This window comes from Ovis canadensis, chromosome 2 (assembly GCF_042477335.2).
Source record: "Ovis canadensis isolate MfBH-ARS-UI-01 breed Bighorn chromosome 2, ARS-UI_OviCan_v2, whole genome shotgun sequence".
NCBI classification, from domain to species: Eukaryota; Metazoa; Chordata; class Mammalia; order Artiodactyla; family Bovidae; genus Ovis; species Ovis canadensis.
In genome coordinates this window covers 85,800,371-85,824,810 of record NC_091246.1, presented here as the reverse complement: position 1 = coordinate 85,824,810, position 24,440 = coordinate 85,800,371, and the positions used below count along the sequence as shown (strand labels likewise).

The window sequence follows — 24,440 nt, the reverse complement described above, 5'->3', positions numbered from 1 at the left end:
TGACTCTCCAGAAAGGCACCAGACCCCAGATACACATATGTTGCCTCACATAAACTGTTTGTTTGCTAACATCAAAAACAGACAAATCTGGAGCCAATTGGGAATGTAAATTGCAGGTTGCTCAATGAGGAATAACTTCTGCCTACTGGCCAGTGTAGGTGCACAGCCAGAAACGTTGTGTGAATACAATTGTCTGGCAACTGATGGTCTGTCACTTGTCCAAAGCGGTAAGTGTGTGAATGGATTTGTACGGGTAATGACTCTGAAACTAGCAACTCGTTTTTCTCATCTCTCCATGATACCGGAAAACGCATTTGAACTTGGCTCATTTCTAGAGAATTCTTGCGATGATCCTGAGTGGCTCAGAATGCACATTTGGTCATCATTATCCCTTGTGTAATCAGTTTCTACAAACTATAGGATGATGTTACAGTTATGTTTACAGAATAAGAGAACATGCTCCACACCTTAACCAAATCATTTAAAGATGAGCCTTTTTAGATATGCCTATATAAATATATATAGGTAGTCATTAGTTATCTAGTCTATACTTTGATTTTTACTATAGTGTTCGAAGTAATCTTCTGATTCCCACTAGAAACCTCCAGATGAACCATGTGCTTAAAACTCCAAGGAATTTAATCTATAATGTTGTAGGAGTGTCCACCAGACACTTTTCCACAAGAGAATTCACAGAAGCAGAAATGACTTCAAACCTGTTCTGAAAGGGCCTAGAAACCATGAGGAATTTGGATCCAATCAGAACACAGAACTGCAGGTGCAGTGGCCTCACTGTTAAAAAGTTGGATCCACGTGAATAATAAGCCTAATCACATTTTCAGAACTGCTGTGGCTACTTGGGCTACCTGGTCTCTCGTCAGCCACGGCTCCTGAAAACTTTAATTATTGCGAAAATATATTAAACTTAAGAGCAGGCTTCAAAGAAAATAAAACTTCGTAATTCCAAGGCTGCGTATTTCCAAAGGAATTTGATTCTGACCTCTGAAGGCAATGGGGGCAGTCTCTCCCTCTACTTCGGGGAAGAGAAAAAGAAAGGAGTAATAATTTTCTCTTTTTAGTAGTAACCGGTAACCAGACCTGTTGTTCTGCCAAGCAAGCGTTCGCCTTCGCCGATTCTGATTGCCAAGTGCTCAGGGAGTGGATGCTCCAAACCTGTGCCTGCCTTCCTCCCGTCAGATAAGCAGAAAGTTTGCTCAGGCTATGATAAATCTGCACAACGCGGAGATGTTTTTGGCACAAAATGTACGTTAGGAAGATGACGGTGATTAAACACTACCCCCTCCCCCATTCTTGCGGCCGGGGAGTGTGTTTTGCCTGCTTTTAAGAAATGTCCTTCGGCAGCAGGCGTGTGCGCGCTGAGCCTGAAGCCAGCGTTTTTGTATCTCCAGGGCAGGGTGACTCGGGCCGGCTGAGTGTCACCCAAAGATGTGACCGGTCTTCCCCCCGCGGGCATCCGCGAAGGCGGCAGCCTCGTTCCTCTCCCCCGGCGTCTCCAGCCAGAGGCCCGAGGCCCAGACCACGCGAAGGGGAAGGAAGCCCTCGCCACAAGCCGGCGTCTGCGCCGGCACAAAACACGCCGCCACCAAAAAACTTTTTTCCACCAGCCGCGCGAAACTTGTGCCCTTTTCGCCCGGCACGTTCTCGTTCGAAGTTGCTGGCCGCCTAGGGTTTCCTCCGCTTCCCTCGCCTTCTCCCCGGGGGGCATGCGGGGACCGGGGGCTGATCCCCGAGCGGGGCAGCTCGGCGGGCACGGAGGAGGAGGGGAGGGGAAGGGGAGACGAGGAGAGGGCGGCGGCGGCTCGGGAGGAGGAACTGGTCAAAGGGGACCCTGACGGGCGAGTGCCCGAAAAGGAAAGCGACGGCGCGGTTTGCTGCAGTCGGAACAAAGTTCGCGCCCTTTCCTCGGCGTTTCGCAGCCTCCCCTCGGCTCTCCCCCACTCCTTTTTGACAGCTGGGCGCTAGCGGCCACCTCCACCTCCACGCCCGCAACCCCCCGGGGGCCGCCAAAGTTGTTTTTCCATCCCCAGAAAGAGCAGGGGGGGTGGAAAAAGTAACAGTGCGCTGGGGGCCGGGGGGCGGGAGAAATATACATCCTCCTGCACCAACCCGGTAGAAATCGGCGGACAAACAATTAAACTAACCTACTTTTATTCTGCCAGAGGGAAGCAACATTGTAGTCAACGACAGTTTTGCAGAGAGAGGAGAAACTTGTGGGGCTTACAGGTCCGTCCGAGGTCACCTCGCCGGTTACCCCCCACCCCCGCCCCCAGCAGCCCCCATCCTGGCACAGTCCGTTCCTTTTTTTTTTTTTTCCTGTCCCGACGAGCCAGGGGAACTCAGCAGGCTCCGACTTAGGGAGCAACTGCGACCCTGGGCGCGGGTGTAAATCAGTCACCTGAGCGCAGAGGGGCCGCGGCAAGGGCGCGCGCTGGCGGGCGGGCGGGCGGGCGGGGAGAGGCGGAGGCGGCGAGAGCGGCGGCCCGGAGGAAATCGGGAGGGGGAGGGAAAGAAAGGCCGAGACAGAAGGAGCGTGAGGCGGCCGAGGGGCTGGTCCAGGCGCGGCCGCTAAGAGGAGACCAAGAGGCGGGGGCTGCACTTGACAACCAGCATGCGGAGATGGTAAGAAGTTTCCACCCTCCTTTCCTTTTTATTCTAGACTTCGGAAGAAAGAAGCCCCGCGCCCGCGCGCCTCGGGGGCCGCTCGGGGGCCGTGTTTTCCACCAGTCCTGCGGCGGGAGGTAGAAGGGAGGGCGGGCAGGAAAGGGGAGCCCCTAGTCCACCCCGCTCCCGAAATCACTCCTCAACTTGGCCCGAGTGTTGGAAGAGAGCTCCAGGTGGGAGGGCGGGTGTGCGCGCTGGCTCGGGGGGTTCGAGTAGGTCGCCCCTCTCGCGGCCCGCGAGCAAGGTGAGCGGCAGGCGAGCGGACGGCTCCAGGGAGTTGGGACGGGCTGGGAGGAAGGCGGGGGCTGATGGAGCGCTGGAAGGAGCTCCGGGCGGAGAGGCAAGCCGTTTGGACCCACGGTAACTTTTAAAACTTGCCCGCGGGTGCGGGACCGGCGGCTGGGCGTGGGCGCCTGGGCGCGCTGGTGCGCCGCGCGGGGAGGACACCGCCGCCCCGTCCCTGGCACCTCTGCTTTCCCCGTCTCCTCGCCCTCCCATTTGGAACCCTCCCTTTGTAAATGAAGAAAATGTAGGAAGTGCTCCTGGAGGTTTTCTGAAGAATGTGCAAAACGCTGGGCAGCAAAATCAACCTTAGAGAGAGAGCGATTTGGAAGTGCAATTCGACACTAGCCGATTCTTGTTACTTACACATTGATTGCAGGGTGGCATTTGGGGCCCGGAGAGGGGGCAGGAGAAAAAAAGGAAAAAACCAAACACCTAACCCTAGGTGAAGTTCTCTGTAAAGTGAGGCTGAGGTTTAAAAAAATAAAAGTTCCAAGTCCAAGTGGTGGAAATGGGAAGGCTTGCGAAGCGAGATTTCAGCACAGCCCCTCCGCCCGAAGCGGCTTCTCTGCAGCGAGGCAGCGGGCGATTAACTCGCCGGGTGCTGAGCGCTCTGTCCGCTTTCGGGGAAGTGATTTGTTAGAGATGGGGCTGGACCACTCCCTTCCTTTTAGTTTGCCCCCACCCTTTGCTGCTGTTGTTGCCCCCTCTTGGGAATCTGATATACCGTGTTTCGCATGTAGATGGACTATGTAAGAGAAAGGGAGATAGCGGGTTGGCATTTTTTTCTCTTCCCTTCCCCCTAATGTGACATCTCTTGTTTCACTGATCAAAGTCACAACTGGAGTGTAGGACATGCGACTGTCAAATGCAGGCACCAAAAAAAAAAAAAAAGCGTGAGCCCAAGTCTGCGGTTACAGTAACGCTGACAGAAATTAAAGTGGTTTTGAAAGCAGCGTGCGATTTACGGTGGTTCCCATGTACCCTAGAGTCAAGCTGTTGTAAAACTGATGTACAAAAGACATCATAAAATAATCCTGTGTACCCAGGATTAAAGTGGCAGAAAGTGGCCTGTTTTATTGTTTTCTGTGTACTTAGTGGAGAGATGCAATGGTTGGAACCTGTATTTAAGTGGAGGCGTCAAAACAAAATATTAAGTATATCTATTTAGCACTCGAGGGTTTTTCTTATAGCGGCATTTTACCCAAGAACACTGTAAAAGACAGTTGTAGGTATTATTTTCTTTTCCCTTACCCCCTAGCCTACATACTATTTGTCCACACATCTATTCCCAAATACTAGTCACTTTGAACAGTGGTTAAGCACATTTGTCACCCGCTGCTTTGTATTCTGCAGTTTTAGATGTTACTGTGCACACACATACATTATTTAAGTGGTGGAATTTATTTTGGTGTAGTGTGTATGATCTGAGGACTTACTCGAGTCATGAGACCCTGTGCAAGTTAATAGAACTTGCTTCACCCTTTGGAATCACCCCCACCCCCTCAAGAAAATCCCTTGTGAACTTTCATAGGGTATCTGTGTTTTATGTTACATTTGTAGCTGCTTTATTTAAACCGTTCAGTCTTAATGAAGCTCTTGAAGCTTTCTGTTCCCGGAGAGCAGAGTATTTAAAATCCAGATTGCTAATCACTTTACCAAAGGACAGGAGTAGCTTCACCTGAGGGAAGCAATACTGAGCCTGGACGTGAACTCTATTTGAGTATCCTGTGAGAAAAGTCTCAGACTGTCTTTTCCACCCTAGAGAATATTAAGTTCGCTGTTGTTGCATGTAAGGCTTTGAAAAAGAACCAACCCCCGAGTGATTTTAAAAAATAAATAGAAAGAAAAATATTAATGGCATTCGCACCTTCCCAATACCTGATTTTTTTCTTCCCCCTGAAATGTAAGATACCTGTCAGGCAGGGATATGTGATTACAGAAAGCGGCAGACAAAAGCAGAGGTGACTATTGCTATATTAAAATGTAAGTGTTACAGTTTGAATTTCCATGTGAGAGTTTTTGAGTTCAGTGCTTTACATAACATTTTGTCCTAATCTTGCTTGCTGTCAGGGATGTTTCATGGTTGTGCAATTGCTGCAGTCAAGAATGCCAATTTGCATTCCAGGAGTGTCATTTGATTACTTTTATCTGCACAGCTCCAAGACCGGCCCAGACCTCTCGTTTCATCTTGCCATGTCACGAGTCAATGCTGTGTCGTCTTTTCAAAAATCTGCCTGATTTAGACAAGAAAGAAAAGTACTTTCATGTTGCAGCCGCAGTCCCCTGCTAACTTGTCAGCAGCAGGATATGATTCACTTGGGCCCAGAAGAATGGAACAGAGAGGTGGGTTAGGCGGTTCAATAAAGCCCACGGACAGGTAGTGTGTGACGTCCCCAGAGAGGCACAGTTAATGAAGAACAGGTCTGCTTAGTTCTCCACACGCTGACCTGGTGCTGTCCCCACAGTTTTCTCATTTGATCTTTCCCAGCAAATTGATCTTTTCTTGTATTTTTTTGCCTTCCAAGTTAGTCCTTGTGGGACTGAAATTAGCAGAGCAACTTAAGTTGGATAATACAGCTGTTCAGAAAAGAAGAAATTGGACACTGGCTCAAAAAGAGGTGGGGGGAGTGGAAGGAGCTTTTCTTTTTGTTATTGTTTCTGGGAATATTTCTTATATTAAGGGAGTCCCAAATAGGTGATGACTTGAAGGTAGAGTTTCCCTTTATTTTTAATTTTAGAGTTAAGGTTCTACACCATTTTAAATGTTCCTCGAGTATTTGAAAGATAATCCTAATGAGTAGGATTTAGCATTTTTTCATATTCACTTGTTTGAAATGATTTGCTAGTCGACTTTGTGTCTTTTATGGCTATTGTAAGGTAGACTAAATATCAATGTCATACTTGGGCTATATTATTTATATTCTTCTATATCATGACAGTTCCAAGTTATCCAGGGCTGAATGGCATAAAAGATTAAACAATAAAAATTATTAACAGTGTTGTGTATAAATATTATGGTACATGGACATGTTTTCTACAAATTATCACCAGCCTCTTTTATATAAACACCACAAACACACTATTAATAAAATATTTTTTAAAATTTTCAAAATCCTGAATTTAAGTGTATGTTTTTAGAACTGAGACCAGATTACAAGTTCGAATTTCTGTAGATGGCTGTTCTTGTATGTTCTTATTTTTTGATTAAACTTAATTTTAGCAAGTGAGTAAATCTAAGGTTGGGAATGTATACGTCCTTTAAACAGGTTAAAGTTTCACTTACAGAATTTTGTGTATAAAGCTTAGGTTGGAAACAAGTAATAGATTCTTAACTCGTTGCGGACTTGAGGAGCAGTGCTTTCTGAATTCCTCTGCAGCTGGTCTCATTTACCATCTACATCCTTACAAGAAACAGTTGAAAAACATTTCTTGTGAAAGGGAGGCAGCCTCCTCAGATCTTTCCTGTTGGCTGAGAATTACATAGGATCATTGGATCATTGGTTAGTAAACTCCTCACTGAAGAGCTAGAGGGAGCCTCATGATTTTATTAGATATACTTAAGGTTTTTAAAAAAAATCACTCTAGCAATCAGAATGTTGCAGGAAAAGAGTAGATAATGAGTACTGGCTTAGTATTTAGGCTTGGAGATGCTATTGTAGTTTCTCTTTTTTTTTAAGCTGTGATAGAAGCAGCAGAACTTTGTACGAGAACAGTCAAAATAGGATTTTCTGGGTTCTCTCTTTCAGATGGTCTGAAGATCAAGCAGAGTACATTCACAAACATTTTAAATCTGTTTTGGTTTGCTAAGGACTGCTTGTAGCTTTGTCAACTGATGGAGGTCTGTTAAGAGGACAACATTCAAAGTTATATTTACTGGAACTTCCTGTCAAATCACTGAGGAGGGGATACCTTCTTTCTGTTCACTCCAGACAACCTCCTATCTTTTTGAAGTAGTTTGATGCAGAACTGCCTTACTCTGGAGAGAAAACTCCTTTCAGATAAATACTTCACAATATAAGCATAAATAGCAAACCATTTATAAAGCTGATGTATCAGAGATCAATAAATTAGTTAAATTTAAAGAAATAGAACTTAAGTGGTATTGAATTCAATATTATCTAATTTCACATTTATTGCTAAAATTTGTGATACATTTACTTTAAATGGTCATTGATCATCATTTCAGTTTAATATTTATATGCTAGTTTTTAGTAGCATTACTTTGCACAAACTTATTTACCATTTAAGTAAATACTATAATCCGGTGAGATAAACTACCCAGATTGGTCTTTTTTTAATCTCCAGCACAGTAGCTCTCATTATGTTGCTAGCCAATAAAAGCCTTTATTTGTTGCTTATTAGAACCCTCAGTACACGCAAGAGTTCAGCTATAATTTAATTTGGCTGTTCAAAGAGGCTCCCTTGTTTTAAAACATGTTCTCAGTACGCTTTTATAATTTATTGAGAACCTATATTCTAACTTGGACATATGCATGGGAACACTTTTACAGTTATATCATGTTCTAACGTTTGGCCATAGCAGAGTCATACATTTTTTCCCTTTAAAAATAAATCTGTGTGTAACAATGTCAATTTCTTTTTCTTTTGCTTTATTTTTACCTTGATGTTCTGGAGCATTTTTTTTTTCAGTAATTTGAATAGCTTTGTTATAATTATTTATAATCAATTCCCCATGGAACATAACCTTCCCTTAGGGTGTAGTGAGTAGAGTAGAGCACTGAAAAAAGTTAATTCCATTATTAAGAATTCTAGTTGGGGACATTTCACTATTGTAGTCATTTGGAATTACAACAAAGTTTACCTTGTACTTCACACATTACTAGGGTGATAAATTCAGTTTCTTTACAAGAAACTGCTGGGAAGTTTTGCAGAGAGTGGAAGATGGCTTGAGTAAAAGGTTTCGGTTGATATCATTTGTAGCAAACCACTGAAGACTAGAACTTGACTATAGAACTCTGTATCAGGAATTCTGCAAGGAAGGCAGAATGTGGAGCTGCTAAATGAATCACTGCATGTATATCTTAGCAGTGGGAATCACATCAAGCCAGCCCTCCAGATACAGTATTTAATAGTTGTCAAAATGTACAGTATTGTTTTGGAACTTGTGGTTCACGAGTTCATAGTCTCTTGCTTTTTTGTGTTCAGTACAAAGATGTAACAGCCCACACAAAACATTTTTCTCTTATTATGACCTTACATTTGCCAAAGTGCCCCATGCTGAAATTCCTTTTCAGTATCTTTTTTTTTTTTTTTTCCTGTCCAAAGCCAGACGTGTACCCAGACACAAAAGCCTCTGTGTATAGCAAGCTGTTTTAAATATTGTGACTCGACGATGTGCTGTCCTTTCTCTGCTTGAGCCAAGGATCTCTGCTCAGTGTCTGTGGATTACCAAGCTCCTTCTTTATTGTACCTCTTGTCAACCATTCCTATTCATTTAACCTTTCATTAGTGTCTGTGCAGCTTCACTGTCTGGAAAGGCAAGGAAAACCCGAAAGGCCCCACTGTCACAGTTATTAGATTTCTCGGTTACATCCCAGCAACCATAGAGAAGTGAGAGTAGACACCATTGTCATGCGTGCTGCTGTCCTGGGGTGCAGCCCTTCTGTGCACGTCAGGGACATGTGCCACACGTTGATATGCATCCCGGGGATGAATGCACAACACGGGGGATAGGCTGCCACTGGCAGTAATGAGCTTTGTAGGAGTTATTGCAGAGACCAACAGTTTGTGAAGGAATTCTGCTTAACAGGCCAAGGAGATAGACGGAGTTGAGGGCTGCCAAGATTTGCCTGTGTGCAGCTTAAGTCAGTCACATTGTTTCAGCTAAACTTCCTTTGAGGAGGGGACCGATATATTGCACCGTAAGGAATGGTCTTATTTTCATTTCTTAATCTGTCAGAGGACACAAGTGATGTTTCTGGTGACTATTCAGTGTATTATAACTAGTTTTTATACTGGCCAAATCCTGCTTGTGAATAAATCTATTTGCAGTTTGTCTTACTTCTATATCTAAAAGAGAATTTAAGAGATATTTCCTGGATGTCATATATGTGTTTTCAAGTCTTATGTTAGTTTCCCCCTGTTGATTTCCCTCTCGCATCTTTTGTGTTATTCCTTGATGCTTTAAAAATGCATTTGCCTCATTGCTTCAGTGTAAAGGAAGGAAAAAATGAACATTGAATTATTTGCAAATTATAATGAACAAATTATATGTGCAAATTTTGGATTGGAAAATGCTACTCAGTATCTTAAAAAGATTCATTGAATTACTTTTTAAGAATTCTCAAGACATTTGAATAGAAAATGGTTAATTATAATACCTGTATCTCTCTCTATACACAAGTTCACTTTTTTAAATTAGGAAAATATTTGTTGCTAGGGGCGACTAGAATATTTTTTGTCTTTCTGATATAAATAATTTTTGTCAGTTTACTAAACTGTTTTGATGTTCCCCAATAGCTTTGCAAAAATATACGATATTACAGAATCCTTGTAAAGTGATTTTTAAATTTTACATGACCTTACCCTTTTTAGCCAAGCCTAAAATTTTCATAGTTATACTTGAAATTTTCTCTGGTGAGTTCTTGAGAATTCTTTTCATGGTATCTTGTGGGCTAAGTTATCTTTGTTTCAGAGAGGAGAGATGAGCTATTTCCACATTCATTTTTTCAGGTAGGATGATCCTCCCCAGGGAAATACATATTCATTCAGTAATTGACAGCTAAGTGCCCAGCCAGCCTAGGGCCATGTCCCAGTCTCTGGACCATTGGGTGAGAAGTTCTATGTAGATAGTAAGATGAATGTACCTTGATCCTCTCAGGGGACCTGGTGGCCTTCCCATGATCAAGGCAGGGGTATGTTAGTTTTCTCTCTTCTTGTGTTTCTGTTCCCATTCATTGTGGTTTGTGTTAGGAGAAGTAGAAGAGGAAGGAGGGGCTTTCTAGGCTATAATTTTACCTTCCCCGCAAAAGCCATGTGGTAGTTAAAAGGAATGCATGGCAGGAGCTGGTCTCTACATGAATCCCACACCTATCCTTCATACAATCAGTATCTCAGTTGGCTGATCACACCTTGGAGAGAGATTGTACCACTGTCCACTCCAGAGTGAGAATGGCCCTGAGCCTGGGTTTAGAGGCAGGTCCCAGTCTAGTCTACCTAGGACTGAGAGTCTCCATTTCATCCTTGGTAAAATAAGTGATTTTTGTAATTTCTATGTTTCTTTCTAGTTGGAGCATGTTATGTTTTATGTGATAGGGCTAGCTAATCAGAGCCATTAACCATTTTTAATATATATAATTTTAACCAATTGTATATATTGAGATATAATTCATATGCTTAAAATGTCCAATTAATAACGTTGCTTGGTATGGCTATAGCATGTTTTATTTGTTCATTCCTCCAGTGATTGACATTTGGGTAGTGTCGACTTCTTTATTATTACAAGTAATACTGCTGTGAACATTTGTGTGCGTGTGTTCCATTTTCACTTTCGTTAGGGATATACCTAGGAGTGGAATTGCTGAGTCATGTGGCAGCTGTCTTTTCACCTTTTGAGAAATTGCCAGATCGTTTTCCAAAGCATCTGCGTATTTTACATTTCCACTAACAGTGTGTAAGTTCTCCAATCTCTCTCTCCACATCCTCTCCAACCTGTTACTGTTTGTCTTTTAATTTTAACAATCCTAGTGGGTGTCAAGTGATTTTGATTTGAATTTCCCGGAGTGTTACTGATGTTGGGCATCATTTTATATGCTTACTGGCCATTTGTGTATCTTCTCTGTGTAGCAGAAATGTCTTAAATCCTCTTTATCCATTTTTCATTTAGGTTGTCTTTTTGTTGTTGAGTTGTAAGAGCTCTTTATATATTTTGGTGGCAGTGGTGTTTAGTTGCTAAGTTGTGTCTGACTCTTTGGAACCTCGTGGACTGTAGCCTGTCAGGCTCCTCTGTCCATGGGATACTGGAGTAGGTTGCCTTTTCCTTCTTGAGGTGATCTTCCCAATCCAGGAATTGAACCTGTGTCTCCTGCATTGGCAGGTTGGATTCTTTACTGCTGAGCCAGCCAGGAAATCCTTTATATTCTGGACACAAATCTTTTATTAGATACAAGATTTGTAAGTATTTTCTCCCATTCTGTGGGTTGTTTTACTGTTTTTACAATGTCATTTGAAGCACAGAAGCTTTACATTTTGATAAATCCAATTTATTTCTTCTTTTGCTGTTTGTACTTTTGGTGTGTGAAGGAACCATCTTCTAACTCAAGGTCATGAATATTTACTCCTGTGTTTTCTTCTAAGGGGCTTCCTGTGTGGCACTAGTGGTAAAGAACCTGCCTGCTAATGCACGAGATATAAGCGTCATGGCTTCAATCCCTGGGTTGGGAAGCTCTCCTGGAGGAGGGCATGGCAACCCACTCCAATATTCTTGCCTGGAGAATTCCATGGACAGAGGAGCCTGGCGGGCTACAGTCCACAGGGTTACACAGAGTCGGACATGACTGAAGTGACTTAGCACTTAGCACTTTCTTAAGAGTCTTATAGTTGGAGCACTTAAATATAAGTCTTTGATTCACTTAGACTAACTTTTGTGTATAATATGAGTAGGGGTCCAGCTTCATTCTTTTGAATGTGGATATCTTAGTTGTTCCCAGCACCATTGTTTGACAGTTCCTTTCCCCTTTGAATTTCCTGATACCTTTTTGGGAAAATCATTTGACCATAGATACAGGGGGATTTAATTCTAGATTCTTCGCTTGGTTCCATTGGTCTGTATGTCTATCCCTGTACAAGTTCTGCTGCCGCTGCTGCTAAGTCGCTTCAGTCGTGTCCGACTCTGTGCGACCCCATAGATGGCAGCCCACAGGCTCCCCTGTTTCTGGGATTCTCCAGGCAAGAATACTAGAGTGGGTTGCCATTTCCTTCTCCAGTGCATGAAAGTGAAAAGTGAAAGTGAAGTCGCTCAGTCGTGTCCGACTCTTCGCGACCCCACGGACTGCAGCCCACCAGGCTCCTCTGTCCATGGGGTTTTCCAGGCAAGAGTGCTGGAGTGGGGTGCCATCGCCTTCTCCAGTACAAGTTCTACACTGTCTTAATTACTATAGTTTTGGATTGTTTGCAACTGAGAGGTATGTGTCTTCCAACTTTGTTCCTCTTTTTCAAGATTATTTCAGCTATTCTTGGTTTCTTTACAATTATTTAAAAAATTATTTTTATTATGGTAAAAATAACACAATTTATTTATTTAGTTTTAAATTTTGTTTATTTTTGGGTGCACTGGGTCTTTGTTGCTATGAACAGGCTTTCTCTAGTTGTGGCATGCAGATATCCCCTTGTGGTGGCTTCTCTTCTTGTGGAGCATGGGTCCTAGGGTGCGCAGGCTCGATAGTTGTGGCACACAGAGTTAGTTGCCCCGCAGCATGTGGAATCTTCCTGGACCAGGGAATGAATTCATGTCCCCTGGACTGGCAGGGAGATTCTTAACCACTGGACGACCGGGCAAGGCCAACACATAAAATTTAATAATTTAATTATTTTAAGTATACAGTATAGTACTGTTAGCTGCATCTTTCGTACAACAGATTGTTAGAACTTTTTAACCTTGCAAAATGTGAGCTTTATACCTATGCCTATTGAACAACAGTTCCCCATTTCCTGTCCTCATAGCCCCTGGGCTACCACTATTCTACTTTTGAAGAATTTGACTACTTTAAGTACTTTGTATAAAGGAAACAATGCATTTATATGAAGTATTTAAGTAGGATAGTCACATCTGTCCTGTGACTGGCTTATTTCACTTAACATGATGTCCTTGAGGTTAATGCATGTTGTAGCACATGACAGGATTTCCTTTTTTTTTTTTTAAGGCTGAATAATTCATTGTATATATATATACCACATTTTCTGTACCTATTGATCCTTAGATGGACGTTTAGATTGAGTTCCACATCTTGGCTCTTGTGATGATGCTGTGAACATGGATGTGCAAATAACTCTGAAAGATTCTGCTTTCAGTTCGTTTGGATATATATCCAGAAATGGGTTGCTGGATCATATAGTAGTTATCTTTTAAATTTTTTAAGGAACCTCTGTTCTGTTTTCTCTGGCTACTGCCCCATTTTACATTCCCACAACAGTGCACAGGGGTTTCAGGTTTTCAACATCCTTGTCAATGCTTATTACTTTTGTGTTTTTTTTTTTTTTTTAAAGTAGAGGCCTAACAGATAAGAGGTTATATTTCATTGTTTTGACTTGAATTTCCCTGATGATTAATGATGTTGAGTATCATTACTTTCTTTCTTTTTTTGGGGGGGGGGTGTCATCTCTGAGTGGCATGTGGGATCTTGGTTCTCTGACCAGGGATCAAACCCACGCTACGTGCAGTGAAAGCATGGAGTCTTAACCACTGGACTGCCAGGGAAGTCCCCTTTTGCACATTTTAAATTGGATTATTTGATTTTAGGTTGTTGACTTGAGGAGTGCTTCATATATTCTTGATATTAACCCCTTATCAGAAATGTGGTCTGCAAGTATTTTCTCCCATTCAGTAGGTTGCTTTTTCTGTTGATTACTTCCTTTGCTCTACAGAAGTTTTTAAGTTTGAAATAGCCCTGTTTGTCTTTTCTTTCTATTGTTGCCCTTAGCAGTATGCTTTTTCTTTTTACTTTACAAATCCCATGTATTTGGAAATTAAATGTCCACCTTTAAATGATTGGCGTAGCTAAGAAGCCATAACAAGGAAAATTAGAAAATGTTTGTAACAGAATAAAAATGAAAAGAGAATTTACCAGAATTTGTTGCATGCAGCTGAAGCTGCTCAGTGCAACTAAATACAGCGTGGAACCTTGAATAACGTATGAAAACAAATAATGGACACTGGCATAAAATTTTGTGAAATTTGAACAAAATCTGCACTTTAGTTAATAATACCTTAGTAGTTTACCTTTAAAACTCAGAATTATCTGATCCTCCTAAGAGTAAAGGCTGCTTTAGGCAAGTACATCTGTTATTTGGGTAAGAAACTCTTGGTGGTACTCCAGGGGACAAGAAATATGTCATCTGGTAGCCAAAAGGTGCTGGCTCTTAGCTCCCTGAGAAACACCCTGGTTATACTGTGATGTTTCTTAATTATCACTGAGTTTAAAAGCATTCTGGGTGTTCTCTATAAGAGATACACGTCATGCCCTGGATGGTGGTATTAAGTACCTAGAAATAATTGTTTCTAGTTGAATAAATACCTCAAAGGAAAAAAAAAAAAAGTTGTTGAGAAAATTTGTCATCCTGGACATTCCTTTGTAACGAAAAATACCACCCACCAGTGATTAAAACTGAAACATTACTGTATGATCTCAAACCCAAACTAATTGGTCCACTTAAGTTTTAAATAAATGCACGTGTGCATGCGCAGTGGCTTCAGTTGTGTTTGACTCTTTGTGACCCTATGTAGCCTGCCAGGCTCCTCGTCCATGGAATTCTCCAGGCAGGAATACTGGAGTGGGTTGCTGTGCCCTCCTCCAAGGGATCTTACCTACCTAGGAATCAAACCTGTGACTCCTGCGTCTCCTGCATTGCAGGCAGATTCTTTACCCACTGAGCCACCTGGGAAGCCACTTTGAATAAATACTATGCTCAAATCTGGCATGGCACGTTTGGAGACATGAGCTTGTTTTAAATTTACCTGACAAATTTTGTAATTAAAATACCTGATCGTTGAATTAGAGAAGCTTGAGAACAAATGAAAGATAAGGTAATTTGGATGACCTAAAAAAATTTGTTTCCTTAAAGATGTAATTTTTTCTTTATTCATACTAATAAAAGACATATTTATATCTCCATCTGAAGTAATTGCTTTTATAGTATGCTGATGAGCCCTTCTTGTTTAACTGCATTGTCTGTTTTTGGCCTTTTGCCAGTTAGTTGGGACAAAAGTTTCATTATTCATTCAATATCAACTATTAATTAGATGGCTAACTGATCAAATATATATGTGGAGAAGAAAATAATTTTTCCTTCCGTAATGTTTACCTAGGTTACTTTAAAAATTAATTAACCAATTTTAAATCGTATATTATGATATACAATTACTTTTCTCGGTGAAAATTCTAAAGAGGATTTATAATCATTTATAAAAAATAGTATGGTAGAAAATCTTATATTTACCATACACTTGATTTTGGGTTTTAGTAAGTTGCATTATACCAAATGGCACATTTTTGTTAATGTTGAGCAGTAAATTAACGCTGCTTTTCTGTTTCACACATTTTGACATGTGCTCGTGTGTATCTTGTTTTATATATACACGGAATGACAGCATCGTGTGTGCTTTTATTTGTGTCTTTCATGGTTTAGGGACGTAAAGTATGAAATTACCTGGAAAAAATACAGCCTTGCGAAGTAAGTTTACTCACTCTTCTGTCCTGTGGTGCTTCATCCTCGTGTAATACACATTTTACACTAATGGATTAGGGATGTTTATTCTGTTAACATGTGTTATGCTAACAGGTATGCTTCTGAAAGTTCAGTGTGATAGTTCAGTGTTTCCTTTCTCTCAAAATGGTGATTGGAAACAAAGCATTGTCTTTGTTCAAACTGGTTTCCAATAGACTAAAACGTTAATTTCGCTTCAGAGTACATTAATTCTGAATGATGTGAAAAAGTAGATATTTTTTAAACTCAAGAATTCTGCCATGTGTTAAACCAAATTTTTTACTCTATTAAGTGTCGTTTGCAAAAAAATATTTTCACATTACATATTTAAGTCTGTTCATTGGTCTTTGCAGCATCACTTATGTCCATAAACAGCAACTAGTCACTGAGAGGACACTTCTGTGTACAGAGGACAGGGATAATTAGATCTAATGAAATTGTGTGCGTGTGTGTGTGTGTATAGTGACAGACTGACAGTCTGCAACTTCCTTATGGGAGAGGGAGAAAATAGTGTAGGGGGAAGGGTTTGGCACGTAACATGCATTTTCATACTGCAGTGACACCTGATACAGTGTTTTTGTAGTTTTAGGTATATGTATGGATAGATGGATAAATATTGAGTGTACCACTGAATATTTCTTTTTTAAATATGTGTGTCTTATTTGGCTGTACTGGGTCTTAGCATGTGGGGTCTAGTTCCCTGACCAGGGATTGAACTGGTGCCCACTGCATTGGGAAGGTGGAGTCTTAGTCACTGGACCACCAGGGAAGTCCTTGCATATTTCATTAATATTGTCAAATTGTGTTTCTGAAATACAGATATGCCAAAGTAATCTGTTACCAGCCAACAGGTAAATATCCGTTACTCTATGTAGAATAATGTGCTGTAGATTTGCACAAAACGTTAGATAACAGTATACTGATTTGATAAAAATAAGTATGAAAATGATTGTTTTTAGTGTCGGCCTGGAAGTTGTGGTTGCCACCACTTTCCACGGTATTTTCACATTTTTTTCTTATTATTTGAGATTGTAATTAAACAGGCATTTGCATTTCTGTGATGTACATGATACTCTGTTCCATGCTGTAGGTCTAACAGAGGAGGTAGAAGCTCTAACCCTAACATGAAGGGGCACAAAGTTCATTGGCAGGAAGATATTCAGTATCTTGAAAGAATAACCATAGTCCAGGGGACTGGCGCTAGTCTTTGTATGTTTAGAAATCTAACGTTTTGTCAGTACACGCTTGAAAGAGATCAGTCCTCCATGGACTCGTTCAGCTTGTTCACTGACTGCGGATTGGAGATTTCATACCCATCCCCACGTGCATGCACACAGACCATGTGAATGTGTGTGTAACTGCAGACCGTATTAGGTGGAATACTTCCATACTTCTTTTGGCATGCTTAGCTCATTCTCTCCTTTTGTAGGCAAATTTAAGTAGGGAATCGAATTATAATTCACATGTTGCTTATTGCTTTATGAGCTTGGAATTTGAGCAGAGAATATTAAGGATGGAAGTGGACTGTGTAAGGGCCTTTCCTGTCTATAGAGAAATCCTTTCCAACGGCCTCTGCTTTCTGTAGTACACACTTCAGACTCCTCACTTCTGGACTGTGCTTGGGAGAGCATTGACAACATTGAACCTTTTTCCTTTTTTTCTACTTCGCATTCACCTTCTGATTGATAAATTCTTTTTTTCTCTGGATATGTTAATATTCTCAAGCAGATATTAGTTAACTGTCCTGGGAGCTACTTGTTAAGGTGACTTTGCATCTGTTTGGGTTTTTATGGATATAATGCAGATGGCAATCTCATTCATTTTAAATTTCTTCGGAGGTACCTCATGCTGCAACATTACATGTAATGTGTTTTGTATATGGGTATGTGAGAATGGTGAGAAGCCACAGGATAAGACTGTAGTTTCCTGGAGGAAAAACAATGCATAAGGGGAAAAAATTAATAAGGCTTCAGTTCAGTTCAGTTCAGTTCAGTCACTCAGTTGTGTCCGACTCTTTGTGACCCCATGAATCGCAGCATGCCAGGCCTCCCTGTGTTAGGACCAGTTAAATATCTTCTACAGAAAGTTTCTGTTGTTTAATAGAAGATATTATTTCTCTTGTAGAGAAATGTCTCAATTTGAGGTTGCCCATATATATATATCTCTCTCTATATATATCTCTATATCTCTCTCTCTCTCTCTCTATATATATATATATAGAGAGAGAGAGATCAGAGAAGGCGATGGCACCCCACTCCAGTACTCTTGCCTGGAAAATCCCATGGATGGAGGAGGCTGGTAGGCTGCAGTCCATGGGGTTGCGAAGAGTTGGACGCGACTAAGCGACTTCCCTTTTTATATATATAGATGGAATGGACTCCCCTGTGGCTCAGTGGTAGAGAATCTGCCTGCAGTGCAGGAGACGTAGGTTCAATCCTTGGGTTGGAAAGAACATCTGGAGGAGAAAATGGCAACCTACTTCAGTATTTTTGCCTGGAAAATTCCATGCACAGAGGAGCATGGCAGGCTGTGGTTCAGTCATGAAGAGTTGGACATGACTAAGCATGCAAGCACGTCTTATATATAGATGGGATACACTACAATCTAGAGTCTAATAGGAGTGTGTGTGTGTGTGTGTGTGTGTGTGTGTGTGTGTGTGTTGGGGGGGGTGCATTTAATCTCTGCATCTATTTTCTGTGATAGAAGTGAAAGTGAAAGTCACTTGGTTGTGTGCAACTCTGTGACCCCATGGAATTCTCCAGGCCAGAATATTGGAGTGGGTAGCCTTTCCCTTTTCTAGGGGATCTTCCCAACCCAGGGATCGAACCCAGGTCTCCCACACTGCAGGCGGATTCTTTACCACAATGGAAACCCAAGAATATTGGAGTGGGTAGCCTATCCCTTCTCCAGTGGATCTTCCCGACCCAGGGATTGAACCGGGGTCTCCTGTATTACAGGAGGATTCTTTACTGACTGAGCTATCAGGGAGGCCCGTGTGATAGAATGAATTTGTCAATTACTTTGGGATTCTATTTTCTATTATACAGTTAGGGCCAAGATTAGATTTTAAAGATTCTAATGTTTCACACATTGTGTGATATTCAGCATCTCTTTGTTATACTATTTTGTGGATGCCAAAAATGACCAAAAAGATAAATGACTTTGCATTGGTTGATTCCAGGAACTTTTTTCACTTTGGTCTTTTATTCCCTTTAGAGCACTTTAATATCAATTAGATTTTGACTGGGGAGAAACATTTGTTAGCAGAAGAGAAGGTAGGAGGATAAGGTACTGACTATCTCCTGAGGATACACTTGGTGGACTATACCTCCTGTTGTTCCGTTTCCTTAGATCTAGTCTAAATTTCATTCTTGCGTCCCTGTTTCCGTCTGCAGTCTGTACGTTTCAGAGCAATTGAGGTACACTTGTGTAGTGTGAGACTTTTATTATTTAAGCCCTCAAGGTTGAATATGTCTCCAGTTTTAAATTTGAAAAGATGTCAGAACCAAGGTAGGGTGATAATGGAGAGAATGGAGAAACTGCACAGGAAATGTTGAACACTGATAAAAAAATATAGTTTGAAAAATACATTGAAAAACAAAGGGCCAGTTAAAATGAGTACCATGACACGTATTTCTGTAATTCACCAACTTTTGTGTTCACCGTAATTTTCCCCAGCATCTTTCAGAGTCTCCTCTTGTGCCTTTCATCCAATGGCCAAGTCCTATTAGATCTGTCTTCTAACTTCCTGCCCATTCACCATCACCGTAGTCCATAGCCCCGCCTACTGCCCTTTACCTGCAGTATTATAGTCACTTCTAACTGCCCCAGTGCTCCTGTCCTTGCCTTTCTCCTCCCCACCACACTCAGAGGACTCTTCACGGAGAAATCAATTCCTTATTGCAAAAACCTCTTCTTTCATCTTACAACACCTGCAGTGAAGATCCAAACTCCTGCTGTGACTGAAAAGGATATGTTCAATGTCATCCTTGCCCAGTGCTCCAAAATCATTTTCTACCACTGTTCTCTCAGCTCCCATTTCCTAAGCTCCTTGGTGGTCACTGAACATGCCAAATTCGTCGCTTCCTCAGGCCTTTGCATGTGTTTTTTCTCTGCCTGGAATGCTCCTCTCCCAGATTTTTGCATAGCTTCCTCCCTTATTGTATTCATTTCTCCTTGAAAATGCCATCCATTCAGGGGACTTTGGTGGTGGTCCAGTGGTTAAGATGCTGTGCTTACAATGCAGAGGGCAAGGGTTGGATCCCTGATCAGGGATTTAAGATCCCACATACTGAGTGATACGGCCAATAAAATAAAATAAAAAATTAAGTGCCTTTTGTGTGTGCGTGCATGCTAAGTCCCTTCAGTCGTAGCAGACTCTTTGTGACCCGGTGGACTGTAGCCTGCCAGGCTTTTCTGTCTGTGGGGTTTCTAGGCAAGAATACTGGAGTGAGTTACCATGCCCTCCTCCAGGGGATCTTACCGACCCAGGGATTGAACCCACATTTCCTGTGGCTCCTCTGCATTGCAGGTAGATTCTTTACTGCTGAACCACCGGGAAGCCCAAGTGCCTTCTGCAGACAATGTTAAAAATATATTAAAAAAAGGGAAAATGTCATTCCTTCAAAGAGAGCTTAAACTTTCCTTTCCTGGCTGGCTTTCTGCCCTGTATGTTTCTTTGACTTCTGTCCCTGATTTTTTTCTCAGTAGCATTAATCACCACGTGAAACTGTATTTAACTTGTTTGCTTATAAGCAGTTTATTAATTGTCTTTTTCCTTCCTGTTTGGATGCCAGACTCCCTAAGAACAGGGACCTTTGCCTGTCTTGTTAATTTCTGAATTTTTGCTTTCTGTAGCAGCGCCTGGTATGGGAAATAACAGCAGATGTTTATTGAGTGAATGAGAATTTTTTTGTGTGTGTGTAGTCGCTAAGTTGTATCTGACTCTTTTGTGACAAGCTTAACTGGATACTTGGTGGCCTCAGTTTTCTAGAACAGCTTTATTGGGATATAATTCACATGCCATACAATTCACCACTGTAGGTTTTACAGTTCCGTGTTGCAATTACTGTATATGTAATTTTGAAGGATATTGGGAAATAAATGATAAACTTAGAACTTGGAAGGAAGTCTAGTTAGGTATTCTCAAGTGAAAGGAAGTTTATAACATTTGAAAACCTTGTTAACAAAATTCTTGATAGAATTTATAAACTTAGTATATATTAGTATAATTAATATACTAATAAATGTTCCAAGGAAACTTGAAAATCACAAATAAGTAGATACAAATAAGTATTATTCTGTGTAAAATAGTCACCCTAGAATGTCATACATTGATGGTATCATAGCTTAAAATGTTTTGGAGCCCATCATTTGGAGTTGGCTTTGGAAAGTCTGCGTCCTATTCTTCTAAGTATTTTCAGTTCCAGCAAAATTTTTGTGACAAAAATTTTGGTTTGGAACTGGAGATCAAATTGCTAACATCCATTGGCTCATCGAAGGAGCAGGAGAGTTCCAGAAAAACATCTATTTCTGCTTTATTGACTATGCCAAAGCCTTTGACTGTGTGGATCACAACAAACTGTGGGAAATTCTTACAAAGATGGGAATACCAGACCACCTGACCTGCCTTTTGAGAAATCTGTATGCAGGTCAGGAAGCAACAGTTAGAACTGGACATGGAACAACAGACTGGTTCCAAATCGGGAAAGGAGTACATCAAGGCTGTATATTGTCACCCTGCTTATTTAACTTCTATGCAGAGTACATCATGAGAAACGCTGGGCTGGAAGCACAAGCTGGAATCAAGATTGCCGGGAGAAATATCAATAACCTCAGATATGCAGATGACACCACCCTTATGGCAGAAGCAAAGAAGAACTAAAGAACCTCTTGAAAGTGAAAGAGGAGAGTGAAAAAGTTGGCTTAAAACTCAACATTCAGAAAACTAAGACCATGGCATCTGGTCCCATCACTTCATGGCACATAGATGGGAAACAGTGGAAACAGTGGCTGACTTTTTTGGGGGGGCTCCAAAATTACTATAGATGGTGATTTCAGCCATGAAATTAGAAGACACTTACTCCTTGGAAGAAAAATTACGACCAACCTAGATTGCATATTAAAAAGCAGAGACATTACTTTGCCAACAAAGGTCTGTCTAGTCAAAGCTGCGGTTTATCTAGTAGTCATGTATGGATGTGAGAGTTGGACTATAAAGAAAGCTGAGTGCTGAAGAACTGATGCTTTTGAACTATGATGTTGAAGAAGACTCTTGAGAGCCCTTTGGACTGCAAGGAGATCCAACCAGTCCATTCTAAAGGAAATCAGTCCTGAATATTCATTGGAAGGACTGATGCTGAAGCCAAAACTCCAGTCCTTTGGCCACCTCAAGTGAAGAACTGACTCATTTGAAAAGACCTTGATGCTGGGAAAAATTGAAGGCGGGAGAAGAAGGGGATGACAGAGGATGAGATGGTTGGATGGTACCACTGACTCAATGGACATGAATTTGAGTAAACTCCGGGAGTTGGTGATGGACAGGGAGGCTTGGCATGCTGCAGTCCATGGGGCTGGAAAGAGTTGGACAAGACTGAGTGACTGAACTGAAATGAATCATCCAGAAGTTAAGCCTGATGAACAGGGTGGGTGGTAAGGCCAAATCAGTCTATTTCTGGTAAGAAAAATTGGCACAATTGATTTTTCTCATATAACTTATGAATTGACTCTGGAAATAGTCACAAATGAAGAATTCCAGAAATGTTTTGAACAATAGTGGCGTTGTTGGAATGAGCAGTGTCCTGAGGTGACAATTGAGACATATTAATTAGTTTTCCTCACCAATAATGGAACTTCCTATTTCCATAGAAACTCATTTGGCTATAGGAGAATCAGCGGGAGATTTTTTTTTGCATATATAAATCCATACATGCATGCCTATAAACATTATTTTAACCATCATATTGTATTTAGGATTTTGTAGTCATATGCAACTTGGCTATATGTGGCAAGTGCTGGCTAGATTGTACTTCAATGTAAACCTTATGAAATTTGAGTAAAATTATTTTGATTGTGGCCTCAGGAGGCCTCTGAAGGCAAAGAATATTGAGAAATATTTTAACCAAGATTTGAGGCTGCATATGTGCTCTGTGATATTAAGTAAGTAGTTTTTTGTAGAGTTCCTTGGCTAGAAATTAGAAAGGTTTTCACATAGCCTGTATTGTATACTTTGTCTTAGTTTCAACAAATATGTATATGTAGGGCATAAATAAATACTCAGGGTGTTAGAAATGAGAAAGCAAGTGAAATACAAACTTCTGCACATAAACTGTTCGAGGCAGTCTTGTCCTTACTGATATATGTTAGAAGTCACAGGAAAAAGTAGTTGCGAGAGGCGAATATGATCTTATTTATTTATTGTGTGTGTGTGTGCTTTAAGATTGTTTTTGAATTCCTGTAAGTTGTGGTTTGAGGTAACGCTTATTAGTCAGTTTCTTTATGATTACTTTCTGGCTCTCAGTAAGGAAATGCATTTGATACACCTTCTTAGAAAATTCTGTATTGTTAAACGTTTTCCTAGTTCATCTTCCAGCCTCTTTTCCACAGCATAAAATGCTTATTTTGCGTGGAATCCATAGATTTCGGCATACCTGTATTGTTAACCTTAAAGGCCTTTGTGAAAAATGTGTAATCACACCCACACCCTATCTTGAAACTTGTAGAAAATATTTCCGAATGAGAATTCAGGAAATAAAAAAGATATGAAATGTTTAACTCCTAAAAATTTAACTTTAGATGTTTCTGAATCCCTCCAGAAGGTCTTTGAAACTATGGAACTTTCTGATTTGAACGTTTAAGTTAAGACCAGCTGGTATTGGAAATAAACAGCTGTAATCTGTTGGGTGTTTTTTAGTCAGATCCAAAGTGTACTTTTGCATAACTATTATACTAAGCTTTTTACACTGTGAAGGTAGAGAGGGCTCTTAACAGGCCCTGTTACAAGGTGGAAAGCTCTGCTCGACCAAAACATGAGTGCATCATTAACACTGTCTTTGTAGGAAACACGTGTGCTGTTTTCATGGACCATTTGGCCCAGGAGACAGGATTTGTCATAATTCATTGTTATGTACAATGACTCCTGTGGGAGTATCTAGCTGCTTTACCTTGGATGGGTTCTCCATGTTTTATCTTGTTCCAGGGTGGCTTATTATACTTGAGAATGCACTTAATTACAAGCTTTGTGTTTTCCAACACCCATTCACAATGACCTCCTCACTACACCTGATTTCATCCATGGAATTTCATGGGCAGATTGAGGGCATTTATGACTTGGAAGATGGAGGTTATCAGATTTAAAATCTGTTCCCATTTTTTACTATGAGATGTTGGACCTTCTTATTTTGGGCGGTTAAATGTTCTCAAGAAATTTATATTTGATGAGAAACTAAAGAAGAGCACCATTTATTAACATAGGATAGTTTTCAGAATATCAGAAGAGATTTTGTTTTTATAAACTACTGTATCATAATTTTCATCTTAATAAAATCTTTGAGCTAGATCCAGGCCTAAACTAAGACCTTTCCTTAGAAAAGGAAAGTTTGGGAATATTTCATGTTATAATCAAACACGGTAAGATCTTAGAGAATTTCAGTTTTTTAATGTATATGTGTTACCTGTTTTTTCACTTTCCTAAATTTGCCCCTCGTTTGAGCATAACCATACTTTATTATAATCAACTGTTTAAATAGCTTTCACATGCTGCTCCATAGATTCTTAGGTATATAATTCTGATCTTTTCATATTTCTGTCTTTATCAAGGAATAAATGATCCTGAATGGATCATAATTTAGTAATGCATTTATTTAGTAGATTCATGTTTTAATTTTTAAAGCATTGCTCAAAGATTCTGGTTTTGGGCTGTTGTCAGTACATCTTGGACAGACTTCTAATGGTCAAAGTTAAATTATACTGCCTTGTGTATTCCATTTCTTTAGAAATTAGTGTTTAGTTCCTGATTGAGAAATCCCCAGCTA

The 24,440-nt window shown here is 40.8% G+C and overlaps 1 protein-coding gene across 5 annotated transcripts in view; it reads left to right on the top strand.

Annotated features, from left to right (window-relative positions):
• Positions 1-2,533: 2,533 nt before the first annotated feature.
• Positions 2,534-24,440, top strand: part of BNC2 (basonuclin zinc finger protein 2) — a 481,226-nt gene continuing 459,319 nt past the window's right edge. For 2 of the 5 annotated variants that reach the window (XM_069576626.1, XM_069576625.1), the window contains exon 1: positions 2,534-2,640. In XM_069576626.1, coding sequence (XP_069432727.1) covers positions 2,638-2,640 — 3 coding nt within the window. In that variant the 5' untranslated portion in view covers positions 2,534-2,637. The remainder of the gene's footprint in view (positions 2,641-24,440) is intronic. The other 3 variants (XM_069576624.1, XM_069576623.1, XM_069576628.1) reach the window with 2 other exon arrangements.